Source organism: Pseudochaenichthys georgianus, chromosome 14 (genome assembly GCF_902827115.2).
Source record: "Pseudochaenichthys georgianus chromosome 14, fPseGeo1.2, whole genome shotgun sequence".
Classification (NCBI taxonomy): domain Eukaryota; kingdom Metazoa; phylum Chordata; class Actinopteri; order Perciformes; family Channichthyidae; genus Pseudochaenichthys; species Pseudochaenichthys georgianus.
The window spans coordinates 999,735-1,019,865 of NC_047516.1; the positions used below are offsets into that span (position 1 = coordinate 999,735).

Consider the following 20,131-nt stretch of genomic DNA (forward strand, 5'->3'; position numbering starts at 1 on the left):
ACCATGAGTTTGCAGAAGTCTCATTGGACTCTAGGACGCTGGTTTCTAACAGAGAAGTTATGTTATCAGTCTAAGAGAGTAAATAATGAATCTGGTAAAAAGCAGATCTTGGTGTTTACACTCAACCCGTTGTTCTCCTTCTGCTCCGTCGAGCTGTAAAATGGCGTCTGGCTGTCTGGCAGTCTGACCACTTTCCTTCACTTTAACACCTTCACCTGTCTGCAGCTCCTCCCTTTGTGTTATAACCAGCCTTCTCAGCTGACCCAGTTCACATCCAGGGACTCTGTTCAGTGAGATAGAGATAGAGATAAAAACAAGCTCAAAGTTATTGAAAACATGAACACCAGTGTGGAAATAACCCAGTAAACATCCTGCATTCAAAACCTCACTGAAGTTCAAGTGTTGAGGTATTTGAGTACTCTAGTGTTAACTGTGTATTCAATTGTTCCCTTTTATATATATATATATACATGTGTTTCTGGATTATTAACCCTGCTGCATGTATTGCATCTATTACTCTATTCTCCCAGAATATGAATGGACTTTTTTGTTATTGGCACAAAAACAAATGTATTTCATTGATTTATGATTTCAAAGTTGTAGCCCACCATTGAACAAATAAAACATTAAATAAAAAGTGAACCATTGATGCCTGAGCTGGACCGATGTTATCCTCACCATTTTGTTTATCTTCCTGCACATGATAGACTCTGGCCTTCTTCTTCCACCTCTGTTCATCGCTCAGGTGGAAATCACAGAAAAGACTTGAGGAGAAAACAGAGCTTGCACTACCACACTCTAGTGGACAAACAGAAAACTACACCCACACACTTTGAGCCCAACAGCAGACTGTGAATTACTGGAAATGGTCTGTGTTTCTGACAGACGTGGAAAATATATGTAAAAGTGCACCCAAATACCTGTACTACTTCTTACATGTTGAACCCAAATACCTGTACTTTCTACTTCTTACATGTTGAACTCAAATACCTGTACTTTCTACTTCTTACATGTTGAACTCAAATACCTGTACTTTCTACTTCTTACATGTTGAACACAAATACCTGTACTTTCTACTTCTTACATGTTGAACTCAAATACCTGTACTTTCTACTTCTTACATGTTGAACTCAAATACCTGTACTTTCTACTTCTTACATGTTGAACTCAAATACCTGTACTTTCTACTTCTTACACTTTGAACACAAATACCTGTACTTTCTACTTCTTACACGTTGAACACAAATACCTGTACTTTCTACTTCTTACATGTTGAACACAAATACCTGTACTTTCTACTTCTTACATGTTGAACTCAAATACCTGTACATTCTACTTCTTACATGTTGAACTCAAATACCTGTACTTTCTACTTCTTACATGTTGAACTCAAATACCTGTACTTTCTACTTCTTACACTTTGAACACAAATACCTGTACTTTCTACTTCTTACACGTTGAACGCAAATACCTGTACTTTCTACTTCTTACATGTTGAACACAAATACCTGTACTTTCTACTTCTTACATGTTGAACTCAAATACCTGTACATTCTACTTCTTACATGTTGAACTCAAATACCTGTACTTTCTACTTCTTACATGTTGAACTCAAATACCTGTACTTTCTACTTCTTACATGTTGAACTCAAATACCTGTACTTTCTACTTCTTACATGTTGAACCCAAATACCTGTACTTTCTACTTCTCACATGTTGAACACAAATACCTGTACTTTCTACTTCTCACATGTTGAACTCAAATACCTGTACTTTCTACTTCTTACATGTTGAACACAAATACCTGTACTTTCTACTTCTTACATGTTGAACTCAAATACCTGTACTTTCTACTTCTTACATGTTGAACTCAAATACCTGTACTTTCTACTTCTTACACTTTGAACACAAATACCTGTACTTTCTACTTCTTACATGTTGAACTCAAATACCTGTACTTTCTACTTCTTACACTTTGAACACAAATACCTGTACTTTCTACTTCTCACATGTTGAACCCAAATACCTGTACTTTCTACTTCTCACATGTTGAACCCAAATACCTGTACTTTCTACTACTCACATGTTGAACACAAATACCTGTACTTTCTACTTCTCACATGTTGAACACAAATACCTGTACTTTCTACTTCTTACATTTTCCAAACAGGCTGGTTCCTTTAGTTTGAATGTGTGTTAGGTGGCGTGATCATCATGATTTGCATGTCAGAGTTTTTTCAGACAGGATTTCATTCATTAGTTCATTTATTTGATGAGTTTGATGTTAGCTTCAATCTGCTGATCAAGAAGGTGGTGTTGCATAAACGGAGCTCAGAAATAAAGTGTCAGAATTTACTGTATGTATTTTTTTATTTAGTTATATTACATTTGTATGGATTATTTATTATTATTAATTTAATTGTATTGTTTTATCCATAACTCCATATATATCCATAACAAAGATTATTATTTTGATTACATATTTTTTTACATTTGTATGGGTTCTTTATACATGGACACAGACCCCCATCAATAAACTGAACCCACTCTGCTCAGCTGCTCATGCATTTCATTTTAAAGACATCACAGAATCAGAAAACCTTTATTAGTCCCACAGAGGGTACATGTACATGTGTTCCAGCAGAAGGAGCCAAAGACAGCTTAACGTTAACTAAGAAGCATAACAACAAATATTAAAGATACTTTTTTTTTTTTCTAAAATGGCACAATTTACAAAATCCACATCCTGTAGCAGTTCTGAAGAGAACACATCTTATAGGTTTCAACAATATCTGATCACACGTCATACATGCACACAAAGCTTTAGCACAGTTTCAATGACACCAGGCAGAGCTCCTTTAGAAGAGATACAAATCAACAGGAACATTTGATTGGATATTAAAAGTCTCCTATTATACTATTTTTAGGCATATATTATGGGTCTCAGATATATAAAAAACATGTCTATTAGGGATGGGGGAAATAATCGATACAGCATAGTATCGCGATACTTTGCGTGGCGATATTGTATCGATACACGGATGCCAAGTATCGATATTTTATTATATAAACAGTAGCATATCCGAAAGATGGTCGTATGTAAAACAGGAAGTTACGTTAAGACATGTATACAATCGCAATGAAAGCAACAAAAACAAAGCCATCTCCTTTTCAGGTTCAAAGAACACACATTGGGTTATTTACATAAACTATTCATATTGCAAATACATGTTTTAACCAGGAAGGGAAGACGGACACGGATATGACCCATGTGATTTGCAATATCGCAATATATCGTATCGTGGCTTAAGTATCGCGATAGTCTCGTATCGTGGGGAGTCTGGTGATTCCCAGCCCTAATGTCAATGAAGTGTTTTTCTCAAAATACCAAACAGATCATGCATTTTAGAATCCCTCATATCCCTCTGTTCCAGCTGTTAGAGAAACACTGATTTTGGGTCCTTAGCTTTATAAAAAAAGGAGGGGAAGCTTTTGCCTGCTCAGAATTCCATATTACTTCCAAAACACGTCACGCATTGTTTCCGATAGCAACGTTTCTGACAGGGCCGTGGATCCGCATTTCAGATATGACGTCATATCGGACGCAAATCTGGATCAGCTCCGTTGTAGCCCCGTTTTTAGAGATGTGGGTACGGAGGAAAAGAGAGAGGGGTTTATTTCCTGACGCTGCGTGAGTTTCCTGACACACCGGGGACACGTGTTTATGTATAAAGACATCAACAAGTGCATTTTGCATGATAGGAGACCAACCTGTTAGGCCCCAAGCCTGTTTTTCAGGTTTCGGGCTCGAAAATGACATTTCCAGAACAAATGACCATAACTACACTTCTAAAAGGGTTAAATTAATAATCATTTTCTCAAAGTAATGATAAACCTGTGAGTTGGATGTAGAAAAGTCAAAATCAATAGAGAAGTTTTTTATTTTAAAGAAAATTCAGATTGAACATAGTAAAAAACTGATTATAGTGTCCGTCCAAAAAGTATTTTTTACTTATAGTGAAAACCACCCTTGGATGATGGGTTAGTAGACTAAAAGCTCTACGAATCCAAAGTACAACATATAATAAGTCCCCTGTATCAAGATTGATGCAAAACAAGTGATATTTGACCTTTTTAGAGAGGTTTAGCAAAAAAGACTCCACCTCTGAGGTGATTTGGGTGGAAATGGGCGTTTTTGCAGTTTCTCTGGAACCCATTGGTCAATTTTGGTGATTGACATCTCTTTTTAACCGTTAGAGCCAATAGAATCGAAGGGGACTTTCCACATACTCACCAACGTTACCAAAAAAAAATGGGAGCTTTGCGCATGCAGGTTTGCATTAGAGTGAACCAATCTCTCGCTCTGACATCTGGAAACGGAAAAGTGTGTTTATTGCTTATGGATTATCAGAAATCATTTCAAAGGGACACAGACACCTTGGATTAACCTATGGATTAACCTTCAGCAGCGTCTTTATCGTTTTAATGCCATTGAAGACCACTTTTGATCAGACAACGACAAAGGTAAGCCATTTTGCCGTTTTAGCTACCTAGCGCCAAGTGTTTTGATGTCTGTTTTTGTTTATAAAGTCGCGAGTTCTTATCATGGAGTGATAATGTAGGCACCGATTGATTCTGTGTCTTCTCACGATGCTAGTCGATATGTTGGACGTGCAGCTACGATAATGAATAAGGGTCTTATGAGTGAGTTCCTGCACAGTAATGCGTTAGCATTTTTCCTCTCGTGGCTAATTTAGAGGCTCAGCACTAGCTTTGTGGGTATAAAAAAAAAAAGATCAGTTAGCTGAGTTTCTTCCTGTTACATGGATATAAAACATTCATAGTTTATTACATCTTAAGAAGCCCTCAGACACTTTTGCTTGCAGATTTTGTGGTTTCAGCCCCGTCGGCGGGTCCGTGGGGCTTAATGAACCTGGGGTGATGAACACAAAGAAGAGCTCAAATATTTTCTTCTTCTTGGCTTTTTCTGACTTTGTCCTCAAAGACTTTGAGAGCGTCTCCAAGAGAACCAGTGCTTTGATTACAGGGAGAACGTCTCCCCCCCCAAAACGCAGGATTATGGGATGCCTGCGGACCATTTTGAGATGGACACGGGTCAACAGGTAGCCCTCTGGGACCTGGAAGAGAAACAGGGAAATACTTAGGTTATAAAACCAGCAGTCGATTGTAGACGGGCTTCTTCAACTGATGGAGGGGAGTATTTGTTCTCACTGGATCAATACTATCTGATCTGCTCTCACCTCTCTGTGCTGTATATACAGACAGTGGTGTGAAGGAACTAAGTATACATACTCATGTACTGTACTAAAGTACCATTTTGATGGACTTGTGCTCTACCTGAGTATTTAAAGGCCTCTGGTTCAGAATCCCTGCTGGTTGAACCTGTTATCTGAACGTTTGAATGTTTATGTTGGGCTGACCCCATCCTAGGTTAGTTTACTGTATAGCAGAGGTTCTTCTGAATGCAGTCCCTCATCAGAACCACCTTATTAACAGGTACGTTTACACACACAAGGAAGTAGATTCAGTGTCTGGAGGTGCGAACATAAACAACATGAGAAAATAATTTGCAATAGAAGGTCAAAAATAATAAAAATAAGTATTTTGAAGAAACTATTAAAAAATAATTAGACAAGTATTTACACGAAATTTAAATGTAAATACAGAAAGAACCTTAAAAGCTACAACACTTAGCAGAATGAAAATATGACAATATATGTAAAACTACAGAGAGTTAAAGTGGAGGGCTGTGCAGACGTGTGCAAACATGGCATGAAATGAAAGAAGGATGGTTATATAAAGATATTGTTAAAGTAGTGTTTGGTCGTGTTAGAGGATCAACTGTATGAAGATCCAGGTGTGTGTTCAGGTGAGAAGAACACTGGAGCCTGGAGTTATGAAACAGAGTTAGTGAAGCTCAACTCCAGCTCAACGAACACAAACTACAATAACAGAACATCCAGAGACCAAAGCTAAGTGTAGTGGCTATTTGTCAACAACAATAACACTTCAAAAAGCCACTGAGGCACCAGGTATAGTGGATCTTACGCAGATCATGAGTTGGTAATGAGTCCATTGTCCAGACAAGGCATCGACGTTTTTGTGGTATTTACTAGCTTCACCTTGGCAAGATCAATACAGCACAAGGTGTTGAGATGTTTGCTGAACTCAGCCCTGATACAGCCCTTCCCACTGACTGCTGCCGTGCCCTGATTGACCCATCACCTTCAAAATAAAAGCATTTTAGCTGGAACACAACTTAACTTAAATAATATGGCTGTAAATTAATTAATTCTACAAAACAAAAAATAACAATAAAATAAATGGTAGAAATACTGAATAGCTTCCACACTAAGTATTCAGATTACTGGGAACCCTGAGGTCGTTGTTGATGTCCAATGGGTTATTAACGAGTTAACATGTGACAGCAGGACCAGCCAATCACAGCAGAGCGTGAGACATTGATCACAGCAGATGAACTGATACATAATTACATATATTTATTCATTTAAAAAATGTATGTTCAGGTTATGGTGACACATCTTTGTTCTTAAGAAAAGCTTTAAGTATAATTTATTGTTGTTCATTTAATGTTGAGCACAGCCAACAGGAAGTCTCAGCTGCAGCCTTCTTTCATACTTTCCTAAATGCCTCCACGCTCCTCTGTACGTCTCAAACTCGCCCGTGATAAATAAACTGTGAACAAATAAAACCTGAGCTGCAGATTTCTCTTGAATCCCAGAAAACACTGACCAGTAACTACAATTTATTCTGTAGTGAAACCTCAATAAATAAACTTCACTTGGAACGACCTCTCACCTTTCTGTGTGTCTTCACTTCCTGTCACCTGAGAGGAGAAGGAGGGAGAGAGAGAATGATGATGATGATAAAACAAAGAGAAACAGACAAGATGAGGAAGAGAGAAACCAGAGTGTTGTTTTCCTCTGAGCTCATGCTCCATTAAAGAGTCTCATATCTTGATGAATGAGGACATTCAGTACTCACAGGTCTTCTGGATCGTGGCTGTGATCGTCTCTCCTCTGATCCTGTAGAGACGAACACAATCCAACAGCTTTAGATCCAGTTTAAAATAAGTGTTTGCTCTTTGAGTCAGCTTCAGAGTCCTGACCTCATGCTTTACATCCCATCATATCTTCTCTGCAAACACTACGACTGCCTGACAGGAAGTAACCAGTCATTAGAAACTAAAAACATCCCATAAGAACAGACTGCCTTCCCCTCTCTTCAGTAAACCCCACATGTCTGTCAGAGAGTAGATACTAAAGTGAGGCTTTGCGTTTCCAGCTGGCCTTCTCTAGTTGATGGAAGAATGGAAGAGCCTGCAGGCAGTGGGTAACATCACTGATCTGTTCCCCAGTGAGAGAAACTCCTCCCTGAGTTTCATACAATACTGCTGACCCAGCAGAGACCCCTCACTGACCTGAGGGTCTGCAGTCTGCAGGCTGGACTCTCCAGAAGATCTCTCAGACGCTCCACTCCTGAGTCCTGCAGAGCGTTGCCACCCAGGTCCAGAACTCTCAGATGGATGTTGGACTTCAGAGCTGAGGCCAGAGCAGAACAGCTGATCTCTGACAAGCTGCAGCTCCCTCAGACTGAATAAAGAAAACATGATGTAAGTTTAGAAAACAAAGTGTTAGAAATAACTCCAGGTTTAATAATGTGATCAGAGTCAACAGGGTTTGAATTAGGGAAGGGAATGATCCATCGAATGTTCTAAAGGATTCAGGTATTGGAATATGAGTTATGAACATCTGTATTGTAATGATTATTGTTTCTATGGGAGGGGTGCCTCAGTTGGTTTCATATTATCAAATGGATTCATTAAATGTTTACGACCGTGCCATTTTAAATATCTTAGGAAAAATATCAACAACAAATAAACACGTGTAACGTTGCCAGGGCTCAGCCCAGAGGACGATGCTCTGCCGGCATCACCCTCGCACGTTTCCCACATGTTTACAAACAACTATTTATATGTTGAAACTTTTCTCGTTCTTAAAATAGACTTTATTTAAGATCCATATGAGTTGACTTTCATTCACACTAGATCTCTGTGACTGGATAGAGTTTTTCAGCTAAGGAACGTGTGTGTGTGTGTGTGTGTGTGTGTGTGTGTGTGTGTGTGTGTGTGTGTGTGTGTGTGTGTGTGTGTGTGTGTGTGTGTGTGTGTGTGTGTGTGTGTGTGTGTGTGTGTGTGTGTGTGTGTGTGTGTGTGTGTGTGTGTGTGTGTGTGTGTGTGTCTCATACTTCTGGCTCTACTCGTGCAGCTCTACAAATGAACTGAGATCTCCACACAAAGGATCTTCAGCAAGTGTGCAGAGCAACGTTGATTTAAAATAGTCATTTGAAGGTTGGATATTTGGAAACCTTTTGTTTATATATTAATAATTTAATATAAACCCTCGCACCTCCACGGAGAGCCCCCCACATATCAAACACCAACTTAACCCCTGAACGATACTCTCTAACGGAGAGTCCTGCACCACAAACAAAGATGTGTTTATTATTAAAAAGATCTTAATTTTTTTTACAGCATCTCCTCTGACTCCTGCAGCTCAGAGGAGTCTGTTATATCTCTTCTCAGCTCTTCAGGTTGCCTTTCTGGTGGGTCAGGTACAGCTGGCAGAAAGGGGAGGAGCACCAAGATGGGTCCATAACCAAAGGTGAATGACTTCAACACGCCATCACATCCCAGAGCACACCGTGGGAGGCTCTGTGGGAGGCATGGTTCCCTTCCTCTGCTCTGTGACTGCAGAGCTGCTGGAAGTCCTTCTCTGGGGATGGACCCATGCATTTGAGGAGAACATCATTTGACTAGATGTTATGTTTGCGTGATTATTCATACTGGATAGAAAGACATGTTGGAGGAGAGTTAGCTCGTCTGTTTCTCTTGTGATCCTGATGTTCATATTTTTAAAGTCAGCATTTCTCAAATTAACAATTGTGTGAAAATTAAAGGATAAAGAACAAAAACCAGAGGAAGCCAGGCCAGCTGTTTCCCCATCTGTTTGCTGAGTCAAGCTAACCAGCTGCTCATGGTAGCATGATGACATCCAGATGTGATGACATACCAGCCATTAGTCTACAAACTAAAAACATCACATACAAAACATTAAAATAAAGAACAGACTGCCTTCCCCTCTCTTCAGTAAACCCCACATGTCTGTCAGAGAGTAGATACTAAAGTGAGGCTTTGCGTTTCCAGCTGGCCTTCTCTAGTTGATGGAAGAATGGAAGAGCCTGCAGGCAGTGGGTAACATCACTGATCTGTTCCCCAGTGAGAGAAACTCCTCCCTGAGTTTCATACAATACTGCTGACCCAGCAGAGACCCCTCACTGACCTGAGGGTCTGCAGTCTGCAGGCTGGACTCTCCAGAAGATCTCTCAGACGCTCCACTCCTGAGTCCTGCAGAGCGTTGAGACTCAGGTCCAGATCTCTCAGATGGATGTTGGACTTCAGAGCTGAGGCCAGAGCAGAACAGCTGATCTCTGACAAGCTGCAGCTCCTCAGTCTGAATAAAGAAAACATGATGTAAGTTTAGAAAACAAAGTGTTAGAAATAACTCCAGGTTTAATAATGTGATCAGAGTCAACAGGGTTTGAATTAGGGAAGGGAATGATCCATCGAATGTTCTAAAGGATTCAGGTATTGGAATATGAGTTATGAACATCTGTATTGTAATGATTATTGTTTCTATGGGAGGGGTGCCTCAGTTGGTTTCATATTATCAAATGGATTCATTAAATGTTTACGACCGTGCCATTTTAAATATCTTAAGAAAAATATCAACAACAAATAAACACGTGTAACGTTGCCAGGGCTCAGCCCAGAGGACGATGCTCTGACGGCATCACCCTCGCACGTTTCCCACATGTTTACAAACAACTATTTATATGTTGAAACTTTTCTCGTTCTTAAAATAGACTTTATTTAAGATCCATATGAGTTGACTTTCATTCACAATAGATCTCTGTGACTGGATAGAGTTTTTCAGCTAAGGAACGTGTGTGTGTGTGTGTGTGTGTGTGTGTGTGTGTGTGTGTGTGTGTGTGTGTGTGTGTGTGTGTGTGTGTGTGTGTGTGTGTGTGTGTGTGTGTGTGTGTGTGTGTGTGTGTGTGTGTGTGTGTGTGTGTGTGTGTGTGTGTGTGTGTGTGTGTGTGTGTGTGTGTGTGTCTCATACTTCTGGCTCTACTCGTGCAGCTCTACAAATGAACTGAGATCTCCACACAAATGATCTTCAGCAAGTGTGCAGAGCAACGTTGATTTAAAATAGTCATTTGAAGGTTGGATATTTGGAAACCTTTTGTTTATATATTAATAATTTAATACAAACCCTCGCACCTCCACGGAGAGCCCCCCACATATCAAACACCAACTTAACCCCTGAACGTTAAAAACATTTTTTTACAGCATCTCCTCTGACTCCTGGAGCTCAGAGGAGTCTGTTATATCTCTTCTCAGCTCTTCAGGTTGCCTTTCTGGTGGGTCAGGTACAACTGGCAGAAAGGGGAGGAGCACCAAGATGGGTCCATAACCAAAGGTGAATGACTTCAACACGCCATCACATCCCAGAGCACACCGTGGGAGGCTCTGTGGGAGGCATGGTTCCCTTCCTCTGCTCTGTGACTGCAGAGCTGCTGGAAGTCCTTCTCTGGGGATGGACCCATGCATTTGAGGAGAACATCATTTGACTAGATGTTATGTTTGCGTGATTATTCATACTGGATAGAAAGACATGTTGGAGGAGAGTTAGCTCGTCTGTTTCTCTTGTGATCCTGATGTTCATATTTTTAAAGTCAGCATTTCTCAAATTAACAATTGTGTGAAAATTAAAGGACAAAGAACAAAAACCAGAGGAAGCCAGGCCAGCTGTTTCCCATCTGTTTGCTGAGTCAAGCTAACCAGCTGCTCATGGTAGCATGATGACATCCAGATGTGATGACATACCAGCCATTAGTCTACAAACTAAAAACATCACATACAAAACATTAAAATAAAGAACAGACTGCCTTCCCCTCTCTTCAGTAAACCCCACATGTCTGTCAGAGAGTAGATACTAAAGTGAGGCTTTGCGTTTCCAGCTGGCCTTCTCTAGTTGATGGAAGAATGGAAGAGCCTGCAGGCAGTGGGTAACATCACTGATCTGTTCCCCAGTGAGAGAAACTCCTCCCTGAGTTTCATACAATACTGCTGACCCAGCAGAGACCCCTCACTGACCTGAGGGTCTGCAGTCTGCAGGCTGGACTCTCCAGAAGATCTCTCAGACGCTCCACTCCTGAGTCCTGCAGAGCGTTGAGACTCAGGTCCAGAACTCTCAGATGGATGTTGGACTTCAGAGCTGAGGCCAGAGCAGAACAGCTGATCTCTGACAAGCTGCAGCTCCTCAGTCTGAATAAAGAAAACATGATGTAAGTTTAGAAAACAAAGTGTTAGAAATAACTCCAGGTTTAATAATGTGATCAGAGTCAACAGGGTTTGAATTAGGGAAGGGAATGATCCATCGAATGTTCTAAAGGATTCAGGTATTGGAATATGAGTTATGAACATCTGTATTGTAATGATTATTGTTTCTATGGGAGGGGTGCCTCAGTTGGTTTCATATTATCAAATGGATTCATTAAATGTTTACGACCGTGCCATTTTAAATATCTTAAGAAAAATATCAACAACAAATAAACACGTGTAACGTTGCCAGGGCTCAGCCCAGAGGACGATGCTCTGACGGCATCACCCTCGCACGTTTCCCACATGTTTACAAACAACTATTTATATGTTGAAACTTTTCTCGTTCTTAAAATAGACTTTATTTAAGATCCATATGAGTTGACTTTCATTCACAATAGATCTCTGTGACTGGATAGAGTTTTTCGGCTAGTGTGTGTGTGTGTGTGTGTGTGTGTGTGTGTGTGTGTGTGTGTGTGTGTGTGTGTGTGTGTGTGTGTGTGTGTGTGTCAAAGCCCCGACCCGTCCTGTAACGCGGAGCCGTTCCCTAAGCCATGCTAAATGTGTGTGTGTGTGTGTGTGTGTGTGTGTGTGTGTGTGTGTGTGTGTGTGTGTGTGTGTGTGTGTGTGTGTGTGTGTGTGTGTGTGTGTGTGTGTGTGTGTGTGTGTGTGTGTGTGTGTGTGTGTGTGTGTGTGTGTGTGTGTCTCATACTTCTGGCTCTACTCGTGCAGCTCTACAAATGAACTGAGATCTCCACACAAAGGATCTTCAGCAAGTGTGCAGAGCAACGTTGATTTAAAATAGTCATTTGAAGGTTGGATATTTGGAAACCTTTTGTTTATATATTAATAATTTAATATAAACCCTCGCACCTCCACGGAGAGCCCCCCACATATCAAACACCAACTGAACCCCTGAGCGATACTCTCTAACGGAGAGTCCTGCACCACAAACAAAGATGTGTTTATTATTAAAAAGATCTTAATTTTTTTGACAGCATCTCCTCTGACTCCTGGAGCTCAGAGGAGTCTGTTATATCTCTTCTCAGCTCTTCAGGTTGCCTTTCTGGTGGGTCAGGTACAGCTGGCAGAAAGGGGAGGAGCACCAAGATGGGTCCATAACCAAAGGTGGATGACTTCAACACGCCATCACATCCCAGAGCACACCGTGGGAGGCTCTGTGGGAGGCATGGTTCCCTTCCTCTGCTCTCTGACCCAGGCCCGGCTCCAGGATGAAATGACTGAGGGGGCTGTTAAAAAAATCCGATTGGGCGATTTTTTTTCACAACAACACAAAATACTGTCAATGTAATGAATTGACACACCGAACCTTTTTCCTTCTCACTGCTCTACAATCTCTTTGCTTCTTTATTTTTATTCCGGATGTACCCCTCTCATTCTGTTCCTCTGATCTTTAATAATACAGTAGATAGTAGATAGAGAGATGGCTGCACTTTGGTTAACAGACTAACTTTGATTTCCTCAATTTGTAAATGGACAGGCTCTGTAATTATACCATAACCTTTTCTCCTCTATCTCTTAACTCCTCTTCCTATACAGATTTACTTACCTCTAGTCAGGATTAAAGAAACATTAATCTGGTTGATTTTTTATTTTCAGGATTGAATGTTCAAATCAAGGCCTAAAACCTGGCATTTCATAAGAAAGTGACTAATATATAAACCAAATGTAATATTGGATCAAATACTGCACCAAATGGACGGACACAGATTACAATTAAAATAAAGTCCCCTGGCCGGGTCTGCTCTCTGCTCAGAGAATAACCACTAAACATGGAAAAGCAGCTTTGAGTTATTATGCCCCAACAATTTGGAACAAACTGCCCAAATCGTGCACGTCCGCTGAAACAATTCCCTATTTTTAAATCCAGATTAAAAACGCACCTATTTGCCGCTGCTTTTAATTGAGCTGCCCATACTGACACTACAGTATGCCTTTTTAGTCATGTATTCTGTACCTGCTGTGTTCATTTATTTCATTACCTTTGCTTATTATGCCTGTTTTTAAATGCCTTTTTAATAATGTATTTGTGCTGTATTTGTTCTTAAATGTTGTTTGCTTTTAATCTGTAAAGCACTTTGAATCGCCACGTGCTGAAAAGTGCTATATAAATAAAATTGCCTTGCCTTGGTTTGTCTCTGGAGTCTAACTGCCGTGAGAAATATCAAATCAATGTTCCAAAATCCGTCACTAGATGTCGCTCATTGTACCAATACGGTTGATATAATACATAACATATTATTACTATAGTGAAAGGGCTCGCTTTGGCAAACACCTGATCCATAGAGGCAGCCCTAAATAATAACAAGTAACCATCATGTGTGGTGCTATCTGTAGTTGTCTGTCTTATTTTGTGTTGATGTCATATTGTTTTCACTTGGGCCGGCCCTTGGCATAGGCAGTACAGGCGAATGCTAAGGGCGCATCAAGCCATCGGGGCGCCGGAAATTGGGGAGAAAAATTACATCATGTATTTTTTAGCTGCCCGGATTATAACAGACAAAGACTCATTCTGAAAACTGCACTGGAACAACATAACATCAAGGACATGGATTTCAAGTCAATACACGAAAGTAAATCAAGAAATGAAGTAAACAAGCTGATCTTCAAGTTCCTCAAAAACACTGGTCTGAGGACAAGGACTTAATATAAACATTTAATAAATCAACAGTAGGTGGCGATATATGCTCCAAGTGGAAGCGATTCGCCATTAAAGAAAAAAGAAGTAGTAGAAGAAGAAGAAGAAGAAATAGCTAACGCTACAAACAAGCACAACACTGTTACTCTGTTTTACTGACATATAACATTTGATTTCACCTTGCTCTATGTTTTTTAACGCACGTTCAAAAACGAGAACATTTTCGGGAGTTTCAACCGGGTACCAGCCACGGAAAACGGGGACGTTTTGGTCACCCACCCGACTGTGTTTACAGCTAGCACACACGCTAACATTAAGACTAAGCTCACTTGGGGTTGAGGCTTTTTTACACGTTGCTCGACCCACACATCTGATCTAAACATAGTAACGTGTGTTGGGGCAAGTAATTATTTAAAGTTATTTAATAATTGTGACGTTAATTATTGTACTTTTTGATGGATGAACGATGTTCAAAGTGAGGGGGCAAGGAATACAACTGAGGGGGCAATGCCCCCTCGTGGCGCCGGGCCCGCTCTGACTGCAGAGCTGCTGGAAGTCCTTCTCTGGGGATGGACCCATGCATTTGAGGAGAACATCATTTGACTAGATGTTATGTTTGCGTGATTATTCATACTGGATAGAAAGACATGTTGGAGGAGAGTTAGCTCGTCTGTTTCTCTTGTGATCCTGATGTTCATATTTTTAAAGTCAGCATTTCTCAAATTAACAATTGTGTGAAAATTAAAGGATGAAGAACAAAAACCAGAGGAAGCCAGGCCAGCTGTTTCCCATCTGTTTGCTGAGTCAAGCTAACCAGCTGCTCATGGTAGCATGATGACATCCAGATGTGATGACATACCAGCCATTAGTCTACAAACTAAAAACATCACATACAAAACATTAAAATAAAGAACAGACTGCCTTCCCCTCTCTTCAGTAAACCCCACATGTCTGTCAGAGAGTAGATACTAAAGTGAGGCTTTGCGTTTCCAGCTGGCCTTCTCTAGTTGATGGAAGAATGGAAGAGCCTGCAGGCAGTGGGTAACATCACTGATCTGTTCCCCAGTGAGAGAAACTCCTCCCTGAGTTTCATACAATACTGCTGACCCAGCAGAGACCCCTCACTGACCTGAGGGTCTGCAGTCTGCAGGCTGGACTCTCCAGAAGATCTCTCAGACGCTCCACTCCTGAGTCCTGCAGAGCGTTGTCTCTCAGGTCCAGATCTCTCAGATGGATGTTGGACTTCAGAGCTGAGGCCAGAGCAGAACAGCTGATCTCTGACAAGCTGCAGCCCCACAGACTGAATAAAGAAAACATGATGTAAGTTTAGAAAACAAAGTGTTAGAAATAACTCCAGGTTTAATAATGTGATCAGAGTCAACAGGGTTTGAATTAGGGAAGGGAATGATCCATCGAATGTTCTAAAGGATTCAGGTATTGGAATATGAGTTATGAACATCTGTATTGTAATGATTATTGTTTCTATGGGAGGGGTGCCTCAGTTGGTTTCATATTATCAAATGGATTCATTAAATGTTTACGACCGTGCCATTTTAAATATCTTAAGAAAAATATCAACAACAAATAAACACGTGTAACGTTGCCAGGGCTCAGCCCAGAGGACGATGCTCTGACGGCATCACCCTCGCACGTTTCCCACATGTTTACAAACAACTATTTATATGTTGAAACTTTTCTCGTTCTTAAAATAGACTTTATTTAAGATCCATATGAGTTGACTTTCATTCACAATAGATCTCTGTGACTGGATAGAGTTTTTAGGCTGTGTGTGTGTGTGTGTGTGTGTGTGTGTGTGTGTGTGTGTGTGTGTGTGTGTGTGTGTGTGTGTGTGTGTGTGTGTGTGTGTGTGTGTGTGTGTGTGTGTGTGTGTGTGTGTGTGTGTGTGTGTGTGTGTGTGTGTGTGTGTGTGTGTGTGTGTGTGTGTGTGTGTGTGTGTGTGTGTGTGTGTGTGTGTGTGTGTGTGTGTCTCATACTTCTGGCTCTACTCGTGCAGCTCTACAAATGAACTGAGATCTCCACACAAAGGATCTTCAGCAAGTGTGCAGAGCAACGTTGATTTAAAATAGTCATTTGAAGGTTGGATATTTGGAAACCTTTTGTTTATATATTAATAATTTAATATAAACCCTCGCACCTCCACGGAGAGCCCCCCACATATCAAACACCAACTTAACCCCTGAACGATACTCTCTAACGGAGAGTCCTGCACCACAAACAAAGATGTGTTTATTATTAAAAAGATTTTAAAAAGATTTACAGCATCTCCTCTGACTCCTGGAGCTCAGAGGAGTCTGTTATATCTCTTCTCAGCTCTTCAGGTTGCCTTTCTGGTGGGTCAGGTACAGCTGGCAGAAAGGGGAGGAGCACCAAGATGGGTCCATAACCAAAGGTGGATGACTTCAACACGCCATCACATCCCAGAGCACACCGTGGGAGGCTCTGTGGGAGGCATGGTTCCCTTCCTCTGCTCTGTGACTGCAGAGCTGCTGGAAGTCCTTCTCTGGGGATGGACCCATGCATTTGAGGAGAACATCATTTGACTAGATGTTATGTTTGCGTGATTATTCATACTGGATAGAAAGACATGTTGGAGGAGAGTTAGCTCGTCTGTTTCTCTTGTGATCCTGATGTTCATATTTTTAAAGTCAGCATTTCTCAAATTAACAATTGTGTGAAAATTAAAGGATGAAGAACAAAAACCAGAGGAAGCCAGGCCAGCTGTTTCCCCATCTGTTTGCTGAGTCAAGCTAACCAGCTGCTCATGGTAGCATGATGACATCCAGATGTGATGACATACCAGCCATTAGTCTACAAACTAAAAACATCACATACAAAACATTAAAATAAAGAACAGACTGCCTTCCCCTCTCTTCAGTAAACCCCACATGTCTGTCAGAGAGTAGATACTAAAGTGAGGCTTTGCGTTTCCAGCTGGCCTTCTCTAGTTGATGGAAGAATGGAAGAGCCTGCAGGCAGTGGGTAACATCACTGATCTGTTCCCCAGTGAGAGAAACTCCTCCCTGAGTTTCATACAATACTGCTGACCCAGCAGAGACCCCTCACTGACCTGAGGGTCTGCAGTCTGCAGGCTGGACTCTCCAGAAGATCTCTCAGACGCTCCACTCCTGAGTCCTGAAGAGCGTTGTTACTCAGGTCCAGAACTCTCAGATGGATGTTGGACTTCAGAGCTGAGGCCAGAGCAGAACAGCTGATCTCTGACAAGCTGCAGAACCTCAGACTGAATAAAGAAAACATGATGTAAGTTTAGAAAACAAAGTGTTAGAAATAACTCCAGGTTTAATAATGTGATCAGAGTCAACAGGGTTTGAATGTCAGAGATGATGCAGAAACAATCCTCTGAGGATCTGGAACTCTAACTTTGATCAGATGTCTCTCAGCTCCTTCCTCTCCCTCACAGCTCCTCAGGACTGACAGCATCTCCACTGACTCCTGGAGCTCAGAGCGAGTCTGTGGAAGCTGACTCTCCCTCACACGTTCACCTCTCTCTGTTACTCTGATCAATATGCAGTCATTAGCAAAGTGGACAAAAGAACAATAATATTCTATTTGTTCTTTCAGTAAATCCTAAACACAAACAGATCTGTATGAACTGCAGTCAGTGAGCTGACCTGAGGGCCTCCAGTCTGCAGGCCGGACTCTTCAGTCCAGAACTCAGACGCTCCACTCCTGAGTCCTTCAGAGCGTTCTCACTCAGGTCCAGATCTCTCAGGTGGGAGGGGTCAGACTTCAGAGCTGAGGCCACGACTTCACAGCCAGTCTCTGAGAGTCCACAGCCAGTGAGTCTATAATAACACATAAATTACAACGTGTTAAAAAGAGGAAACATTACATTAAACTCAAGCATTTGATGAAAACATATTTGACATGTTCTGATGTTTGCTGTCAGTCCATTTCATAAGATGTGTGACAGTAGAGTGTAATGAGTGTGATCTGATCACATGGCTGTGCTCCTGCTGTCACTGGCTGTTACCAAAGCAACAGGAACATTAAATAAATCACAGTCAGAGATGTGCATGTGTAAATGTGGACGTGGACGATGGAGGGTGCTTTGGCTTCTCTGAGCATCTGAACATGTACTGCGCACACAAACACAGTTAACAAAGCAATAGCGTTTCAACATGTTCCACTGGATCCCATCACATGTTCCCAGAACATCAGCACGAAGACGTGACTCTGGTATCGGTGGGACACGATGTAGATCTTATTTTAAACTCCAACACATTGTGATAAAAGTCTTAATGATAAAGAAACTAGAAAGTAATGAGTGCTTTCTGTGGTAACTGAGTCCTGTGTGTGGAGTGAGCACCGGCTGAGAAGCCTCCAGAGTCCTTCATGTGGTGACATGTCGCCTCCTTCACTCCACGTGAAGAGAGGAACGCTTCAGTGTAACTAGTATTATAAATAAATGGAAGAACAGTGATTGTTTATTTTGCTCTCAGTATTTAAACAGCAGAAATGTTATCGTGTTCATTTGAATAATGAAACTCCTGATCCTCATTGGTCTATAAAGTGAATCCCATCTGGACTCACGTGGCCTTCCTGCAGTTCCTCACAGCTGGGAGCAGTCTCCGTCGTCCCTCCTCTGATGCTTTGTACTGACTCAGGTCCAACTCCTCCAGAACCTCCTCTGACATCTGCAGCATGTAGGCCAGAGCAGAGCAGTGGATCTCAGAGAGTCTCTTCTCTGATCTGTCCCCTGACTTCAGGAACTCTGTGATCTCCTGATGAACTGAGTGGTCCTTCATCTCTGTCAGGCAGTGGAAGATGTTGATGCTCCTGTCCGGAGAGATTTTATAACTGTTCATCTCCTTCAGGTTCTTGATGGCTCTCCGGATGATCTCTGGTCTGTTGTCTGAGCGACCCAGCAGACCTCCTAACAGACTCCGGTTGGACTCCAGAGAGAGGCCGTGGAGGAAGCGGACAAACAGGTCCAGGTGGCCATTTTCACTTCTGAGGGATTTCTCCATGGCTCCCTTCAGGAAGACATCCAGGGATGGGTAATCCTGATCTCTCTGCAGGAAGTCCTGCAGTACCGCTGTCTTCCTGTTGGAGTAACAGTGGAACACGTAGACTGCAGCCAGGAACTCCTGAATGCTCAGATGAACAAAGCAGTAGACTGTTTTCTTGAACCTCACACTCTCTCTTTTGAAGATCTCTGTACAAACTCCTGAGTGCACCAAGGCCTCGGTGACACCAAGGCCACAGCGCTGCAGGTCTTCTTGGTAGAACATGATGTGTCCTTTCTCCAGATGTTCAAACGCCAGCCTCCCCAGCTTCAGGAGAAGCTCCCCGTCAGCCTCCGTCAGCTGCTGTGGACTCGTCTCATGTCCCTCTTCATACTTCTGCTTCTTCCTCTTGGTCTGGACCAGCAGGAAGTGTGAGTACATGTCAGTGAGGGTCTGGGGCAGCTCTCCTCTCTGGTCTGTAGTCAGCATGTGGTCCAGAACTGCAGCAGTGATCCAGCAGAAGACTGGGATCATGCACATGATGTGGAGGCTCCTGCAGCTCTTGATGTGAGAGATGATTCTGCTGGACAGGTCTTCATCACTCGATCTCCTCCTGAAGTACTCCTCCTTCTGGGCGTCAGTGAAGCCTCGTACTTCTGTCACCCTGTCCACACACTCAGGAGGGATCTGATTGGCCGCTGCAGGTCTGGAAGTTATCCACACGAGAGCCGAGGGAAGCAGCTTCCCCCTGATGAGGTTAGTCAGCAGCACGTTGACTGAGGACGGCCGAGAGACCTCAGACACAACCTCACTGTTTCTGAAGTCCAGAGAAAGTCTGCTTTCATCCAGGCCGTCAAAGATGAGCAGCACTTTGCAGACAGCCAGCTGCTCTGCTGTGACCTTCTGTAAGGTCGGATGGAAGACATGGAGCAGCCTGAGAAGACTGTACTGCTCAGCTTTGATCAGGTTCAGCTCCCTGAAGGAGAGCGGGACCACCAG

At 42.0% G+C, this 20,131-nt stretch overlaps 1 protein-coding gene across 5 annotated transcripts in view; it reads right to left on the bottom strand.

Annotated features, from left to right (window-relative positions):
• Positions 1-2,586: 2,586 nt before the first annotated feature.
• The window catches only part of LOC117458349 (NLR family CARD domain-containing protein 3-like), a 25,527-nt gene continuing 7,982 nt past the window's right edge, over positions 2,587-20,131 (bottom strand). For 3 of the 5 annotated variants that reach the window (XM_034098759.2, XM_034098758.2, XM_034098757.2), the window contains 6 exons: positions 18,717-20,131; positions 17,795-17,968; positions 17,233-17,403; positions 15,274-15,444; positions 11,261-11,431; positions 8,713-9,554 (listed from right to left, as the gene is read on the bottom strand). The exon at positions 18,717-20,131 is cut by the window's right edge. In XM_034098759.2, the coding sequence (XP_033954650.1) occupies positions 9,344-9,554; positions 11,261-11,431; positions 15,274-15,444; positions 17,233-17,403; positions 17,795-17,968; positions 18,717-20,131 (2,313 nt within the window). In that variant the 3' untranslated portion in view covers positions 8,713-9,343. Of the gene's footprint in view, positions 5,139-6,840; positions 6,869-7,026; positions 7,068-7,462; positions 7,629-8,711; positions 9,555-11,260; positions 11,432-15,273; positions 15,445-17,232; positions 17,404-17,794; positions 17,969-18,716 lie in introns of those variants that run through there. The other 2 variants (XM_034098767.2, XM_034098762.2) reach the window with 2 other exon arrangements.